General features: G+C 47.2%; 1 protein-coding gene across 1 annotated transcript in view; it reads right to left on the bottom strand.

Annotated features, from left to right (window-relative positions):
- Window positions 1-18,261, bottom strand: part of TDP1 (tyrosyl-DNA phosphodiesterase 1) — a 787,135-nt gene that overhangs the window by 426,059 nt on the left and 342,815 nt on the right. Inside the window, exon 12 of the mRNA XM_069208192.1 lies at window positions 15,453-15,519. Within this exon, the coding sequence (XP_069064293.1) occupies window positions 15,453-15,519 (67 nt within the window). The remainder of the gene's footprint in view (window positions 1-15,452; window positions 15,520-18,261) is intronic.

Here is an 18,261-nt window from a genome sequence, read left to right on the forward strand (position 1 = left end):
AAACTCACCACCATGGAATCCAAGATCCGTACTCTAGAGCTACGAGCCAAGGACGCCAAGAACACATTCAGCCAGAACAATATTTGCGTGGTGGGATTACCAGAACACATTGAAGGAAACAACATGAATACCTACCTGGAGACCTAGATTAAAACAGAGCTGCTGGAGGACAGCCTCTCCCCCTTCTAGGCTCTTGAAAGAGCCCACAGGGTACCCACACCGGCGCCTGCTTTGGGAGCACACCCCCAGCCAATAATAGCCAGAGTATTATTCTACAAGGACCAAGACTATATACTGGGCCAAGCATGTCGAAAAGGCAACATCCTAGTGAACAATATTAAGGTGCATATCTACCCAGATTTCTCCAGCAAAGTTTAGCAACGGCATGCCACATTTCAAGGGGCTAAACAGAAGCTGCGGCAACTGGGACTACAATACGGAATGCTCTTTCAGGGGAGGCTAAGGGGGGTTACTGCTGAAGGTACCTGTTTATATAACTCCCCACAAGAGGTCTGGGAATGGCTAGACCTCCATCCACAGCTGTGCCCAAGTGGCAAACACAAGTTACAAAAAAATCGCAGACCAAAGAAAGGTCTACTAGGAGCCTCCTCAAATCACCCCCTCCAACACAGGAAAAGCACAGCTAGAAAAGAGATGAGCCATGGAGGTAGTGGCCTCTCTCTCAGAAAGCACTGGCACAGCCCCTTCTTTTCCACTGGCTGGAGGGCTTGTAGATGACTCTACACCGCACAGGCTTCCCAGTGATTCCAAAACTTCCAGCCTGCAGTTACCCCATATTACACCCGGCACATCAGATGACATTATTTGACTGCTGTGAGACCAAAGCGGAGGACCCCAGAGAGACGTACAGAGCTAAGTTAACACTTACTGAAGTTAGGGGATAAGTATGAGGGGACTTGATGGTCACCCCCCTGACAATGGTGAAACCACAACTATTAAGAGTGCTGGATGGGAGGCCTGAGGGTGGAGGGCCTCTCACCACCTGAGCTTGTCCCGATTGTTGTATAATCTGTAGGGACCCTGCAGATGACGCTTGTTTTGCTTCATTTTGGATGAGGGGCCAAGCCCTGCTTGTCCTGGGGACTGGGCAAAAGTTAGGTTCAGTTATAGTTGGAAACTAGAGAGTCAGAGTCACACATGTGTCATTCCTTCAGTTCTTGCTGGACACCCAAATCGATGTGGGGAGGGGGATTAAGGGGGGGAACTAATGACTGCAGAATACCATTAATGACTACATCCACACCATATAGATTCCTCTCATGGAACATCAGGGGAATGTATACCATGTCTAAAATATATAAAGTGTTGGCATACTTAAACAGGTGGCATATACAATTGGCACTTCAGGAAACACACCTATCAGAAAAAGAGGGACAGGCCCTACAGAGGAGATGGAGAGGTCAGCTCTACTATACCAAATGTTAGGCCTTTGCCAGGTGGCTACTAATCTGAGTAAAAGCGGGAGTACCCTTTCAACTAACCAAACAGCTGACCAATCCGGACGGTAGATTTGTCCTCATTATAGGTAGTTTGGAGGGGCGGGACATTACCATAACCATGCCCCTAATTCTGATCAGAGGTTCTTTCTTGCATGCCTATCAGGCACTTTAGCTCTATACATCACACACAACAATCGGAGGGGACTTTAATTGTGTCACGGTCCCACACCTGGATAGATCTCATCCCTCCTTGCCTGACTCACCAATGCTTAAAATGGCCAGAACATTCTCAGACTGGCAGATACAATGGGGGCTGGCGGATGCCTGGAGACAAACACATCCACAGGCACAAGAATATTCATTTTTCTCTTGGTTACATGAACTGCATGTGAGACTGGACACATTCCTTTGTACCCCAGATGTGCATAGCCAGATCAGAGTATCTGGCCTGCACAATCTCTGATCATAACCCGATCTTAGTGCATCAGAATTGGAATCGGCCTCCAGCCCGGATCCCCACATGGCAGCTAAAACCGGAGTCCCTGGAGGACCATTCCTTTAGAGCAGGCATCCAAAGAAGATAGTGCAGTACTTTGAGGACAACGGTGGGACAGCTACCTCCCTCCAAAAGGAGTGTGACACGTTCAAGGCAGTGATGCAGGGCACTGTATGGCGTCCTCTATATAGGAATGAGAGGGACTTTACTGAGTGAAATTTTGACAGCGGAGCCTTTCGAGATCTTGAGAAGCACAGTTCTAATCACCCTGACTTACACCAGACTCTTCTGGAACATAGGGAGAAGGTAGTGGTCTGAGTCGAGAGACTGTGCTGCTTCAGCTAACGGAGCTATATGGAGCACATGCATGCCTGGCTGGCCAACCGTCGAAGCACGGGACCCCTATAATAGAGATGGAGGCGGATGGGGAGATCACATTTATAGTCAGGAAGGGATTAACAACTGTTTCTTTCAATACTATTCCAAAACTTCATGAAAGTACAATACAGCATGAGCAAACAGGGTCAATGCCTTTCTATCACATATGCCTGTTTCGAGCTTGTCCCTGGAGGAGGCCGCAGAGCTCGGGGGGGAGGACATTACCACACAGGAGATTAAAACAACAATTAAAGCACTAGCAAGAGGCAAGATCCCGGAGATGGACCGCCTTCCAGCTGAATTCTATGTCACCTACTCTAATGAACTAGCCCCATAACTGGGGACCCTGTATAATGCTGCCAGAGCCTCAGAGACCCTACCACTCACAATGACAGAGGCAGTAATTATTCCCTTGTTAAAAACAGGAAGACCAGCACATGACCAAAACGGCACACAGACCACTACCCATGCTGAACGTGGATTATAAAATCCTGAGCATGTTTCCGGCAACTAGTCTCCTCCCATACATGAAGGAGCTTGTCCGCACTGATTAAGTCTGCTTCAATTCTGGCCGCAACACACCCCTAAATATAAGGGGGCTTTTGGCCCTCATGGAGACGGGAGAGTATAATCCAAACACAGCGGCATTGGTCGCTGTGAACATCTAGAAGGCATTTGATAGCCTGGAGTGGGGGTATCTGTACGAAGTACTGCACCACAAGCAGCATGGGCAGAACTTCCTGAAATGGACCAAATTGCTCTATACTAATCCCACCGCATTGGTTAGAACGGGCTGCACTAACTCAGACAGCTACGGGTAGGCATGGGGCACCCGCCAGAGACGTCCTTTGTCCACCCTGCTTTTTGTCCAGGCCACGGAGCCTTTGGCAGCCGGGCCGTGCTCGAAAGCGTACTTCACGGGCCTCAAGGTCGCACACATAGAATCTTCCTATACGCAGACGACCTATTGGTCTTCCTTCAGAACACACAAGTGGACTTAGACTGGGCCAGGTCGATGCTGGGGCACTTTGGCTCCCTAGCAGGGCTTTGAGTAAACTGGTGGAAATCCCGTCTTTTCTGCCTAGCGGTAGATGGCTGCCCTCCTGAGGAGCTTCAGCAGCTTAAATGGGAGCCCAGATGTTTGCTCTTTTTGGGTGTTAAAATCTACCATGATCGATTAGATATCCTGGAAGGGAACGTTGGAGCAAAGACTCAATCCCTGAGATATGCATGGACTTTTGGAAAATGCTGCTATCAGTGATGGGCAGAATAGCCTTATTGAAAATTATAGCGCTACTGCGGCTCCTATATTTCTTCAGGACGCTTCCCATTTGGATTACTCAAACAGTATTCAGGGATCTTGATACCTGCCTTCCTCTGTGGATGGGGCTGTCGCAGGGTCGCCTCACAACCTTGAGGGGTCCACCCCTGGAAGGAGGCCTGGCAGTGCCGGACTCTGAATCATACTGTTTAGCAGCGCAGCTCCAGTGGTTGGTGGCTTGGCTGGCGTGCAGGCGAATACCCAAACGAGAAGTGGGTCCCTTTGTGTCATCGCACAAGGAGCTTGTGCAAGTACTTCTCCTCGATAACAGGACCAGTGGACTTCAGAATGGTCACACAATGCTGGAGATACTGCCTGTGAAAAATGCATACAAAAGCCCTTTGTGTGCTGGTGCTCGCACATGGTGGAGACTGAAGAGCCCTGGAAGACTGGGTGGCTGCGGGGGCAACCACTGTCGGGGACCTCTGTTGCACCTGGGAACTCCATCCCTTCAAGGAATTTCAGGAGGAATTTGGCCTACACCAGAGGCACTTCTTGTTATATAGAGCAATTTCAGAAGCGATCAGAAAACATGGGCAAAATGGTACTGTTGAACCTCCACCACATGCTAGTTGTCAATATAGCCCTTTCCTCCGGTGCCTTCAAAAAGGTAACATGCCTTTATAGAGTCACAGGAGCAGATACGTTCCATCCCCTAGAGACATGGAGAAACAGATGGGGAGAAGACTAGGGCATCCTGATAGGCAAGAAGGATTGGGACGTGATAATGAGCAGATTCCCAAACTGTTGATGAACACTCGATTTAAACTTATACATTTCTACATTCTGCACCGAGCCTACCTCACAGCAGCACACCTCCATAAATACTTCCAGGTGCCCGACACGGCATATCTGCAGTGTGAAGAGCGGATCTGCTCCACATGATGTGGTAGTGCCCGCAGTTGAGGGAGTATCGGAGGGAGGTCACTGGGGCGCTTACAAAAATTTTAGAAAAAGAGATTACTTACACCCCGGGTCACTGTTTTCTGGGCTGGTTTCCTCTACTCAAGACTAAAACCACCAGCAAATTCCAGGACCTTGCTTTTATCTTAGTCAAAAGAGAAATTACCCGGTGTTGGAAATCTTTCAGGGATCCTAGGGTACTTACATGGTGTAGAGAACTAGAGAAGTGGGCAAGCTGCGAGGGAAGGCTTTTAATGAGGGAGGCGGGCCGCAGCATTGGGATCAGGGAGACAGCACGAACATGGGAGGCTTTGGTGGACATTCTCCAAGACCCGAACAGCTTCCCGACGATTTCCTCCCAAGAAGATGTTCCTGTGCAAGGTGCCCCCTGAACTGATATAGCTTAGGCATGGTCTCATCAAGGATTCTAGTTATAAGTATGACACCCAGCCTCCGATCATGCATGGTAATAACGCATGCCTGGAAGGCTCCAGAGAGAAGGGGTACTCAACACACTCACTGACTAGTTGGCTACACCACCAGAAAAGGGGGGAAGGGGGTTTAGGACTACCGTAACATAGGTGTTGTTTTACCTTGCTTTTTGAGAAGTTGCACTCCTGCTTATCAATAACTCAAGACAATTGGCACTGGCTTAACTAGGTAACTGTGTAGATTGCCTGATTATGTTGCATACAACTTAATAAAGTTTGTTTACAAAAAAAAAAAACAGGAGTCCCTGTGCTGGGTTTGGGCCAAGTCCCCAGTAGAACATCAGTGAGGTCTTCATTAAAGGGCTAGAATGGTTCTGAAGTGGAAGCCCCAGGCTGAAGCACCTCAGTAGGAGCTTAGTTCAGATGGCCACAGAGAGCAGCTCAAGGCCCAAGACCTCGGCCGCTCTTCTTACCATCACTGAATAGGACGCTCCCTCCTCCATAGTCATGGTAGGGGGAGACACCATGCCAGCATCAGGAGAAGTGTAAAGACCACTGGCTTCAACCAAGTCCTGAGCCCTGTCCATGGAGTCATAAAGCTGGTATTCTAAAGGATCCAGCGACCCCTACATACTTTCACCATACCTGTACCAATACAAATAATGGTCTGGATCTTACTGAGAAAGCAAGATCCCCACCGGAATCGGTGTCAAGCAACGTCACTCTGTATCGGAGTCAGCGACAAGTATGGGGTCAACAGAATCTGCGGGTCTGGCCGGCGTCAGGAGCGTCGACGTCTGCACCAGAGTCGGGGAAGGTCGCAGTGGCATGACCGACGGTGGTGCAGATCTGGAAACTGATCACTGGGTGGGTCCCGGAGTCGAAGCTGAATCCGTGAAACCCAAGGGGGCCACTTCTGACCCCGCAGGGCCCAAAGGCGCACAAACAGGGTTGGAGTGCCCAAAAATGAGGCACATGGCCTCATAGAGTTTGCAGAGTTGATCAGGCGTAGCTCCCGGAAACTTGGGAAGGCGCGGAGCCGACCCACAAGTAGGTTCCGAGGATGGAGGCCTAAAGCGATGATGCGCCTTGTCCCACGTCATGTCATCCAACCGACGGGGTGTAGCTGAAGAACGCTTATCTTCTTTGACTTCTTCTTATGTTTACCCGAACATCTCAAAGATTTTGCATGGGGGACTAAGAGTGTGGGCTCCGCGAGCGGTCTCTGGAGCTTCCTCTTGACCGAGCGACGGGCCACAAGAAGCTTTAGGGACCGCTCCCTCAAAGCCTTTGGGTTCACGGCCCGGTACTCGGAGCACGACTTCAGGTGGTAGTTGCGCTCCAAACACCAAAGACACACGAGGTGTGGATCCATCACGGACATCATCCGATGACAGGAGTCATTGAGCTTGAAGCCTTCGACATCTCAATGAACCAAAAGTCTAAAAATCTTCGACAAACGTTGAAAAGGCCAGTCAAAAAGTGACTGTGGGGGTAGTTCTTTGGATCTCCGAGAAGGCTGGCACAGAAAGAAAAGAACTGACGTCAGCGCACTGGGGTGGTGCCTATATATGACCTGTGATATCATATCAGGCGTCCACTACACAAATGACAGGCGCGTAGTTGACTGACCCCCACCTAACAGCGCGCAGGGGTACTGTATGATGAAAAATCTCCAGATCCAGACTGAGACCTGGGGAAAACTGTAAGGTAACAAATCTGCACCTAGAATTGTCTATCAGATAATACATTCTTTGGTTTGTTTAAATCTTTCCAAACTAGCTAAAAAATATATTTTTTCAATTTCACTTCTTCCTGGAACATTGTCCAATGAACCATAAAATGGGGGCTTAGAGAAAGGGGAGGGACCCAAAACGTGTTTCCCATTCATTTGTCCAAAGTAACTTTAGACACAGCTACAGCCCACACAGCTGAACAAGTTACATCAAATTTGGCAGAAAACTAGATCTGATTAAAAAAAAAAATATATATATATATATATATATATACACATACACATTTTTTTTTTAAAAGCACAAGCTGCCTAGCTATTAAAAAAAAACTGAATTGGGCTGGGGTGCACAGAAATGTTGCTTTTGGGGGTGTGGAGAGGGGCTGGAACCCCTCCCTAAACAACCAGGAATCCCCGGGGACCCCATCCCCAGGGCTATAACACCATAGCACCAGCTAAGGGGAGGGGGCATGCGGTCCCCCTCCTGGAGCCTTAATAGGCTTTGTAAATCCCCATCTCCCTGGGACAAACTGAATCTGAAACGGGGGGAGGCGCGTGGCCCCCCTCCCTTAGCCTATAAAGACCCAAGTCAGGCTCAATTACTCTGTCCTTTGGAGTCCAGCCCCGGGACACAGAAGTATCCCTGCCCACATTACATTTGCTTGTGCCTAGAAGAAGCATTTCTAAAGCTCCTACCGGGTGGGAGAAAACATCCCTTTGCTGCTTCCAGGAGTGCGGGTAGGGAAGGCATATCAACTCTCACTCAGTGGGAGCTTTAAAAACAGCTGCTCCTGTTGGACATGCTGTTTGGTGGGTACCCACCTAAAAATAAGAGATGCCCCCTGGGATGGGGGCCCCAAAGCCACAATGGGATTAGGAAGGAGGGCTACACACCCAACGAGCCTTTTTTACTGCAATCAAGCACCAGGAATGGGATCCCTGGGTTCTATTAAGGCTCGGGAGGGGAGGCCATCTGCCCCCTCCCCTTAATAATGTAATTCGGCCCCAAGGATGCAGTCCCCAGGGCCTTCATTGCTTGGGGGTGGGGGGAGGGAGAGAGGGGGGCACATGCCCGCCTCACCTTATAAAAGGCCAAAGGCCCCAGGGGATGGGTTTCCCAAGGCCACTATTGGCTAAGGGAGGGTGTCATTGGGCACTCCCCTAAAACGGCCCAAGGATGAGGTCCCAGGGCCCGAAGCAAGTTGGGGAGAGTGGCCACAAACAACCCTTCCCTCAAAAAAAGACCCCGGGAGATGGTGTCCCCGAGGCCTGAAGTGGCTTGGGGTGGAGGGCTGCACCAGTGGGGTGGTGCAGGGGGTTGGCTTCAGGCCAGGCCTTGCAACTAACTCTGCGCAGCACACCGCCAAAGGCCGGTTGGGGTTGGTTGCCTGCATAGGGTTGGTCACAGTACCTGCCCACAATCATAGGGGCAGTAGGGTGCTATGTATTTGTGCACCAAAAAACGTAGATAATTAGAGAAGGCCCATAATCCACATGACAATTTGTGGATGGTAGTTATGCTGTCAAATGAGTAGAACAATACCAAACGGGCAAGAATGGGAGTTGCTGACATAGAGTAACTTTTTAAAAGGCAATGTTATAGCCTTACAGATGCACCTCATAGTCCTCCATTTGTCTTGATTCTATGAACATTGTAGCCAGAGCAGTGTGCCTGCTTTCAGAACTCCATGCTATGCAGATGTCAAGTGTATAAGCATCAAGCTCAGATGTGCAAGTGAGAGAGAGTATCTTTCTGTCTCACAAACAGCATCAGAGTGACAATGAGACCTTTTAGCACTACTGCAGAACATTCCACTGCTGCTCCTTAATTCCATTTGGGTGTTTAGGCAACCCAGTCTAGTTATAAATTAAAATCCTCTTTAATGGTACAGTTGGATTTTAAGTTATACTTCTGAAAATATCAATTTTCGACATTTGGCATTTTCTGGGCCTACACCAGTGTGCCTTACTGCCAGGGCCCTGGGTCACATGACTGTGAATATATCTTCTGCTGTAGTATGTATATTTCTCCCAGACATGGGAACAAATGGAGCTTATATGTGACAGGGGGCTGGTGGAGCACTTGGAGTTAAGTCTGGGGGTCTTGGGTTCACGTAGCAGGTTCAGTCTTCCTTCCTTGGGCAGCAGGGCAGTCCTTCAAGCTACAGGGCAGTCTTTCTGGGGCTTCCACAGGTTCAGAAGGGATCTGATTGGGCTGTGAGAGTGCCACATTTTATCCTCACTGACACTGTTTGTGTGTGGAGGGGGAGATTCAAAACCTGGCCTACTCCCCTGCCCTTCCTGGGTTTGACTCCAAAATATCTGGGGTGTCAGGTCTTTTGTGTGTGCTGTAAAGCAAGGTATTTTGACATATAATTCCAGGCTGGACACAACCCACACTTAAGCTGGATTTTCAGGCCACAGAGGTCGTCATCATCGATGGGGTGCAAGTCATTGTTGTGCCTGGAAAAATGTTACCTTCAGACTTATACGTTTTTCTGGAACTCAAAATACCTCAGCGGGGCGACTACCTCCTCAGCCCTAAAATCCAGCTTTTAATTGCTTGGAGCTTTTCCTGCTATTGATGTCTGCTTCACCAAGATTTTGTCCAGTGAACCCTCCCTCCCAGTGACGACTTGTCCTCAGATACAGCCTGCTGCCTGTCAAGCTGAGCCTCTACCTTCTCAAGAACTTCTTCTGAAATGTCTTCTTAGTCCAAAGGTAAGTGGGCCACTCCATCTCTTGTGTCCGACCTGTGCTCCATGGCGGTCAGCCTTAGATTTTGACTTTAACCCAGTCTCGTGTGACTAGTCACCTGCGGATGGTGCTTTATCTATTTGGCACTAGATTTTATTTAAAACTTTTAAAAAATCAGAACTCTGGTTCTACTAACTGGATTTGATTTGTTTTAGTGTAACAATTCAAATGTACACTATTTTTCTAAATTGGTGTGGTATTTTTCTTGTGTTGTGTTTTTACTTTACTACTGTTTGAGTACTACATAAATACTTTACACATTCCCTCTAAGTTAAGCTTCACTGCTTTTGTGCCATGCTACTAGAGGGTGATATACAGGTTAATTTGGTGACTTTTTGTGGCTCACCCTGACACGGACTGTAGCTGTTGCCTGTGTGGGGCTTCACACTCCCTCAGCCAATAAACCCAATTTCTTACAGCACAGAAAAAAGTAGTGCTCAGGCACATAATAATAGCCACAAAAGCCATTTTCCTTTTAGAGAACAAGCACATAGCAAGCACACAAACTTCTTACAGTTGCGCGAAGGCCTCAATACATCCTCTGGCCACAGATAATGCATGCCACAGGCACCGTTACTAGCTTTCCAGAACGTTCACGGAATATCACCAAATTGTAACCCAGAAGAGGAGTGTATGTAATGTAAGTATGTAATGAAATCCATGAATTTTTCAACACCGAAGGGTACTCAAAAGAATCGCTCACCAAAAAGACTTTTACGTTTACAGATGCATCTCCTTCTGACTGGGTTTAAAATTATGTGCACAGTGCTCACAAAGGGGAGATACTGTCTGGGCCTTTCCAATTCTGCCATGACCAAACCCACTTCTGAAAGCATCCCCTGCTGCTTGAGGAGTCTGTATGGTCAGACATTTAGGTCTCCTAGAGCAGCACAAGTTCTTCAAAAGTGCAATTATGTCTTAAGTCTTACAGGTAACCCTGCAGTGACAGGGCCACGCTGTAATCTCCCCCGACCAATTGATAAAGCATCACCTCTAGTGATCCCTCCTTCAGAAGGCTCTGCTGAGTCACCTGGGAAAAGTTGAGGGGACCCTAATAATTTCCAGCTCAAAAAAAGGTTGCTCCCGTGTGATAAATTACCCAACATGTTGCCATGCATGCCTGTCTCTGCCCATATTCCCATCCCAACAAAACGTGTCTCTTAATACATGTTAATTTAAAAAGTAAAGAGACAGTTTGATGCTACAAATATGACCAGAATGATGTAGGTTTAATCGCTGCACGAATGTGACCCTAAATCAAACTAATCACATGGACAGTGGCTACCATGCAGGCAGAGAAAAAAGAATGAGCAAGACCCTTTCATTAAGGAGCCGAAGTAGAAAAGAAAGGGACAATGGGTTTCTCTGGTCAATATCATCCTATTGGCCTTTTAGTAGCATCTTTGAGAGCCAAAGGGCAGTTTTTGGTGATGGGGTTCTGGCACTTTACTTTGTATCACATTCAGTATGATTGCTACAATGCACTGTTGCCTACATTCTCAGCAGCAAAGAAAGCAAGGTCATGGCCCATGCTAAATGAACCACTCAAGCAAAGCAAAGTGTCAGTTTCAAGGAGGAGAGGTGCTAAAGACTGACATCCACAGGTGGCTCTCGGTGCGAGGCGTCCCTTTACCAAGAATCTCCCGAAGGAGGAATTAGCACTCCCAGCTGAAGAGTTCTTCGTTTGGCAGAAAGTATGAGCACAGAAGTCCTGACCACTGCATTGGAAACCTGAACATTGCATTAATAGAGTTTAACCTCTAACCTGAGGTTTCACTATCCTATCAGTAAGGAGCTCCACAGACCTCAGGGCGCTGCCCGGGCTGGTCCTGAGCTGGCAATGTCTTCTCCTTAATTTAGGTGAACTCGCACGCAAGCAAGAGAGACTGAAGAAGGTAAGGCTTGAGGGGAAAAAGCGGGCACATGACTAATGCAAATTCTAAAAATCTCATATTTTCTCCTGCTCTCAAGAGGATTCACAGTCCTGGCACATGAATCCTCCTAAAAAGAGGCTCAGCACTATGGATTGGCTACTGTTTCCAATCAAAAAAGGGCATTGTTCAGTTTTGAAAGTGTATGGCCACTCAGAAATTAGAGCATTTTTGCAGCACTGTTCCAAGAGCTTTCTGGAGATCCCTAGCTTGTTGGGTAGTCCGTGTACTCCATCGAGCACCTCCAGATGGACAAAAACCACACCCTATTTGGATATTGTCAATTTTAGCAGTGCTCTGAATTACAGGAATGTATCCATTCAACACACAAGGTGGATCTCTTGTTACGAGAGACAGTATGAGTTCACATGCCGGGGGCAGATGAAGGAGGCTAAAGTCACCAACATAGTGTACAAAAACTGTTGTTAGCTACCAACTAGCACTTCAACATGACCAGTTAGAGGAGGTTAGTACCCCAAAGAAACTGCAGATCCTCAACCAACAGAGCCTGGCCTACATGATACAAAGTGTACCTCTCGCAGGCAGTGTTTTACATGGAAAAGTACTGCCTAGTACTTAGTCCTGGCACTTCTTTATTTTGAAATGGATAGTACCTGCACTTGTCAGCACTTTTGCAAACAGTTCATGTGGCAGCACCGCCACTGTTCTGGTCCAAACCCGTGCTCTGAATAGTAAATACCAGTAACGTATACGTGTATTTAAAGCATTGCTCATAGGGAGAGAGGTCAGCAGAATCGAGAAGGCAAAAAAAGCATGCAAGGTGAGACTTTTGTTACTCACAGCCCACAGCTTTTGTCCGTAAAGATACAAAAAGTTTCATCGAAGCTTTTTGGAGATGTGAAAAAAAGAAAATTATTCAACTGCCTTACATCTTTATAAACACGACAATTTACTAAGAGACACCTTTCCGAGAAGACATCCAACGCAGCTCTTTTTAAAAGCATGCAATTTTCTCAGAAAACATTTTTCCCCGTCATCCCAAAAATACACATGAAATCGCCAGACAATGATAGAAGTTACAATGTAAGTCTGTGACCCCGTCTTTGACGCAAATTCACGCGGGTCTCTTGCCAATATATGTAAAATGAAGAGCATCTTCGCTGGTTTGTTTCCACTCCAAACGCCCTCAGAATAAAGTGGGGAACCGACTCCGTCCCGGTGCCTGTCCATCAGAGGCCCTGTGTTGTCTGCCCTTTATGTAGGGCACAACTTGTTTCGTCCGCGACTGCTGATTTAAGTCTGCGCAATCCGAAAGCGCTGAAAAACACGACATCAAACGAGGCAAACAAACAGGTGCCGTGCCAGACTCACGCGCAGAAAGAGTCGGAGCGCAGTGTTGGCTTAATATCTGCTTATAAACGCCAAGCAATTTTGTCCTGCGAGGCATCCAAGGCCCACATCTGAGCTGGACTTTTTTTTTTTTTTTTTTTTTTGATGCACGTCTCTAAAAGCCGGCTGATTTCGCAGGTAGCAGTGCCTTCAACTCACACAACCGCCAAGCCATACATAATTGGACGTTTACTTTGTTCTAAAACCGCTCAGAAGCTTCGTTTTTTGCTAATGACCTAATCTCCGCTCTTCTTCTGTTATCGCACGCGTGTGGACACAGCCGTTTCCGTGGATCGCCTCGGCTCGTCCAATTATCTTTGAAGGTCTTGCCGGAAAGTATTCTTTTAAACCATAACAATAATAAGGTTTCGAAGATGTCCGCTTTATGTTTTTTTTTCGTTGTATTATACCTTTTACCTAAAGGACGCTTTGTGAGGCGATGCTCTTCACTGCCCTCTGCCCCTAATGGTCAGCGTCTTGTCGGCCCCCTCTGCCAGCTAACAATCGACGCATTTTCACGGACTCTCTTCCGGTTAAGTCAGCACCCCACCCTCGACCCTCTGGTGGCTGACGGTCAGCACCTCCTTACTCACCCCGTCAGCCAACAGCTGTAACAGTGATGGTCTCTTCACTGATCCTCTACGGCTAACAGACAGCACCTCCTCAAAGTCCATCTGTAAGCTAAGAAGAAGCGCCTGAGGAGGCGCTCTTCAGTCAGCACCTCTTCACTGACCCTCTCTCTGCTAGCAGTCAGCACCTCTTCACTGACCCTCTGTCTGCTAATAGCACCTCTTCACCGACCCTCTCTCTGCTAGCAGTCAGCACCTCTTCACTGACCCTCTCTCTGCTAGCGGTCAGCACCTCCTTACCCACCCTCTGTCAACTAGCAGTCAGCACCTCTTCACTGACCCTCTCTCTGCTAGCAGTCAGCACCTCTTCACTGACCCTCTCTCTGCTAGCGGTCAGCACCTCCTTACCCACCCTCTGTCTACTAGCAGTCAGCACCTCTTCACTGACCCTCTCTCTGCTAGCAGTCAGCACCTCTTCACTGACCCTCTGTCTGCTAATAGCACCTCTTCACTGACCCTCTGTCTGCTAATAGCACCTCTTCACCGACCCTCTCTCTGCTAGCAGTCAGCACCTCTTCACTGACCCTCTGTCTGCTAATAGCACCTCTTCACTGATCCTCTGTCTGCTAATAGCACCTCTTCACCGAACCTCTCTCTGCTAGCGGTCAGCACCTCCTTACCCACCCTCTGTCAGCCAACAGTTTACCCACCTGCCGCTGGCTAACCGTGATCGTGTCTTCACTGATCCTCTACCGACTAACAGACAGCACCTCCTCAAAGTCCAAATAGTAGACTCTCAAACCCAACTCTTCAGTAACCCTCTGGACCAGTGGAAAACTCAGAAGGACTTCTGTGCTGCTCTGTCAGAAGGGCTGCTACTCTGTTACCGTGCTACCTGAGTGAAAGACTGGACCTGCATCTTGAACCCTGGACCATCAGAGTGATTCCGAGCGCTAGTTGGCTGGTCTTCTGACCACAGCCACGTGGACAGAAGGCTCCAACCACCTTGAACTCAGCACCTAGACTCTGTCTGCTGTGAGTCCTATCCCCCAAAATGGTGCCACCCCAGTCCTGGACTCTGGGAAGTGGGCCTGAAGGTGCTCTGCCAGCCCCGTGTGGTCCCAGTATAACCAATGGAATCGCCTCACAACACTCTCCATTGGAACCCCTATGCAATGCATCTCTGACACAAGGTTTTGCATCACAGCCTCATCAAAACCGCTTCTACACGATGCACCCTCGACGTAGGCCTTCGCGTCGCAAGCCTCTTCTTGATGGCAACCTCAACGACAGTGCAGGATTCCGCATCACAAGCCCCAAAACTTCTGCGGAACCAGCTGGTGTGTGATGCATCTCTGACCCAGGCCTTCGTATTGCAAGCCCTTTGTCGGCAGCATCCTCTTCAATGACACAGGACCTCACAACACAGCCTCGCAGCTTCCTGGAACTGCTGCTTCGTGATGTATATCCACAACACCAGGACTTCACATCGCCTGTGCTGCATGACGCATCCTTGAAGCAGGATCTTGCAATGGTCTGCAACCAGGATTTAAGACACTCTTGTTAGGCAGGCTTAACTTGGTCCATGTATCCGGCCTGCAATCCATTGCAGTAGGACTGAATTTGTGACTTTGTCCTAGTCTGGGGCAACGAGATAACCACAGTTGACACTTTGTGCTTCTAGGCACTATTTGCACTTAAATCTTTAAAACTGCATATATCTGGTTCTAATGATTGATTTTTTTTCTGGTGTTGTATTTTCACTTTATTACTACTGCATAAATACTTTACATATTACTTCTAAGTTAAGCCTGACTGCTTTGTGCTACCAGAAAGTTAAGCACAGGTTAATTTGGGACTTGTGTTTCACCCCGACAGAGCTTGTGGTTGCTGCTTGAGACGGTTTTCACCCTCCTCAACCAGTAACCCATTTTCCAAGAGTTGCTTTGCTTGATGATATCAGCTGTGGTTTTTAGACCTCCTGTGGCATTTACCAGATGGCCCTTAAAGGACATAATTCTAGAACATGGGTTTGGACACAATTTTATCATGTTCTATTACAGGTATCGTTTTAGAGGTAATAATGTGATTAAGATAATAATGATAATATGTAAAAACACTTACTGAAAGTACGAGTGCAGCCAAGGCTGCTTCTGTGCAGTTTGTATGCTGTACGGAAGCGATCCGCCCGCTAGGAAGAGAAAGGGATTAGACTTAGAAAAGGAAGATACGTCAAATGTCCCACATTAGACTAAATATACGACAGGTTAAATGGTAAAAACAAAAAAAACAAGTAACTGATAAAAGTCCCAAGGCAAGAGACATTATTCAATAATGCTCTTAAAACATCAAATTACTGAAGGATGTCTAGACATTTACTCGCTAAGTGTTTTGGCTCGTCTGGGGAACACGAGCATCGTCAAAGTCCAGAAGCCAAGTTAGTACCCTGCTGAATACATACAAAATCACTAATGTCTAGGATTCTGAAAATATCTGTTCTCTCGTTATATTTGGCAGTCACTTAACACTTAAATCACGCGCTGCTAGTTCAGTAACATTTAAAGCATCTTAAAGGTTGTTGTCCATTGACGGACATGATCTGAAGCTCTTTAGAAATACTTAGGACCAAAGGATTTGAGACTTGCCAGAGTTATGTTCATAGGCTCTTTTTGAGCAGGGGAAGAGGCTGGGGAGGGGCTGTCGGAATGTAAGCCATACAACAAATACAACGAACAGAGTACGCTTTTAAACAATAATGATGCTGTGTACAAACTGCAACATCTGAGGTAATGCGCTATGGCCAGAGGTCATGAGGAATGTGTCGTGGATACAGGATGGGTGGTGAACATCTCTTGCAGTCTTGTATACGTCGCAAACATACCTGGAGTCTCGGGTAGATCATGAGATCTCAGGGTTGCAGCCTCCGATGGATGTTCACGCTTAGGGGGATTCCATGTTGTAGAATCGCTTAAGTCTGATGTCCTTGAAGGGATGAAGGTCTCTTCCCCTCCCCCAACCTTTGCACGTGTCAACTCTGCCATTTTCATTTGGCCCTAAAGTTACTGTGTTTTTTTCGGAAAAAAATGTAGGCAGCCTAAGCATGAGGGACCCCCTCAAAACGATAAACTCGTGACACTCAGGAAACACTGGTTTGTGTGCTGTAAGAGGGATGGCCCTCCTATAGGTCTCCTCACTATGTATTCTGAAGGGATGATGGGTCTTCGATCTTCTCTGCACAGGCCCTCGTTTGTGGCAACATGTTTGTTTCGGTGTGTAATGGCTGCTCCCGAGGCAGAAGCCTTTCGTGTTTTTTTTAGATATGCGGAAATTCAAAGTATTTTTTTTGCAATTTTGATAGCAGTAATCCGAGGGTGTGCACGCGGTAAGGCTTCATAAACAATGTGCACAGTGCACCTGTTGTTAGGGTTATCTGTAGCTGCTGACAATAGTTTATTTTTGTAAGAACTATGTTTCCGAGATGGATGATGGGCGCTGCCCAATGAACAGAACCCCGACCCTCTTGTATTTTTCTTTGCTGGCTGTTTCCAGGGATGTATGGAGTGAACACACAAGGTATCCACACGAGGGTAACGCCCCTAGAACTTGTATCTGGTTTTGTGCACATTGGCAATAAACAACGTAATGTATATAGGGGAGAAAACAATTCCGGATGGAAAAATTGCACTATCCTGGACAACTTTAGCCTTCGAATCTGGACGATGCAACGACTCTGACTGACAGAGGGTCATGACCAACTGCCTGAACTTGGACCTATAAGCAGAAGCTTCTTTGGGCTTTATGAACCTGTTCTGGATGTAAACACTGCCTCCATGCAAGCCCCCAGAAAGTCTCATGAAGGCAGAGACAAGAACACTGCACCTAGAGGCCTTCTCTACATTTTACCAGAGACCAGACCATGCTGCCCAGTGAGGTCACTCTCTCTCTGCAACACCTCATTTTTTGTTTCAATTCCTCAAATTATCCTACTGTTGTTGCAGTTGGCCAGTGACTGATTGGCTTGTGAGCTGGCCGAAGAGAGATTTGAGCGGTATAACGTGAGCCCTTTCTGTCTGTGAGAGTTTACCGTGTTCGCTATATTAGACTGCAGTCGGACTCCTTCATCAAGGATGGTCCCCTCTGGCTAAGGAGCTTTTCTGATCGAGGTGCTCTGGGGTGAGAGGTAGTGAGCTATCGCCATTCTATGTGCCCAACACCACTACCCCAAAATGTAGGTAAGAGGCTTACCACTACGTATCCAGTAACAAATATTCAAAACTGAAGCAAACTGCCCCTTTCCTTTCAGGTTAGCAAGAAAGCTCTATATTGACCGCCATTTCTTCTACTATGTCTCTGCATTGTTTAGCTATTCAAGAACATTGCACTTGTGAACATTCAATGTTACCGTCTTGGTATAAAATAACTAATTTTTGATGGGAGGATCCCAATCCTCTATTTCGCAGTCGACTGATTGAAGTGAGTTACTGATTAGTCATCATATGCTTGAAAAACTGTTTAACCTTAGCAATGTTTTCATAACTGACTTGTGGAATTGTACTCTTTAATTTGAGGACTGTGCTGATGTTCACAACCAGTTTCTGATAGTGAACATTATACAGTGTGCATAGCCTGAGACCCTGGCTTCTCTATCGTACTCTGCCTACATTATAGCTCGAATGTATATTGTGTCACTTCTATCACTTGAGTTCCCATCTGTATTTTAGATAGATTTGCTTATTGTAAGATATTATTAAATGTTTTGTACTGACAACATTGGCTAGACATCCACATCTTTACTGCAAATTTGATAATTGTGCTGTACAGTGTGTAGGCTTGTTCTACACCACCTCCATTCGACTAGACCTTGGCTGCTCACCCTAGTTGACTCAGAGAATCAAAAAGGTTTAGTAAGACCAACGTTCCATTAAAGACTGAT

The sequence above is a fragment of the Pleurodeles waltl genome, chromosome 9 (assembly GCF_031143425.1).
Source record: "Pleurodeles waltl isolate 20211129_DDA chromosome 9, aPleWal1.hap1.20221129, whole genome shotgun sequence".
Lineage (NCBI taxonomy): Eukaryota > Metazoa > Chordata > Amphibia > Caudata > Salamandridae > Pleurodeles > Pleurodeles waltl.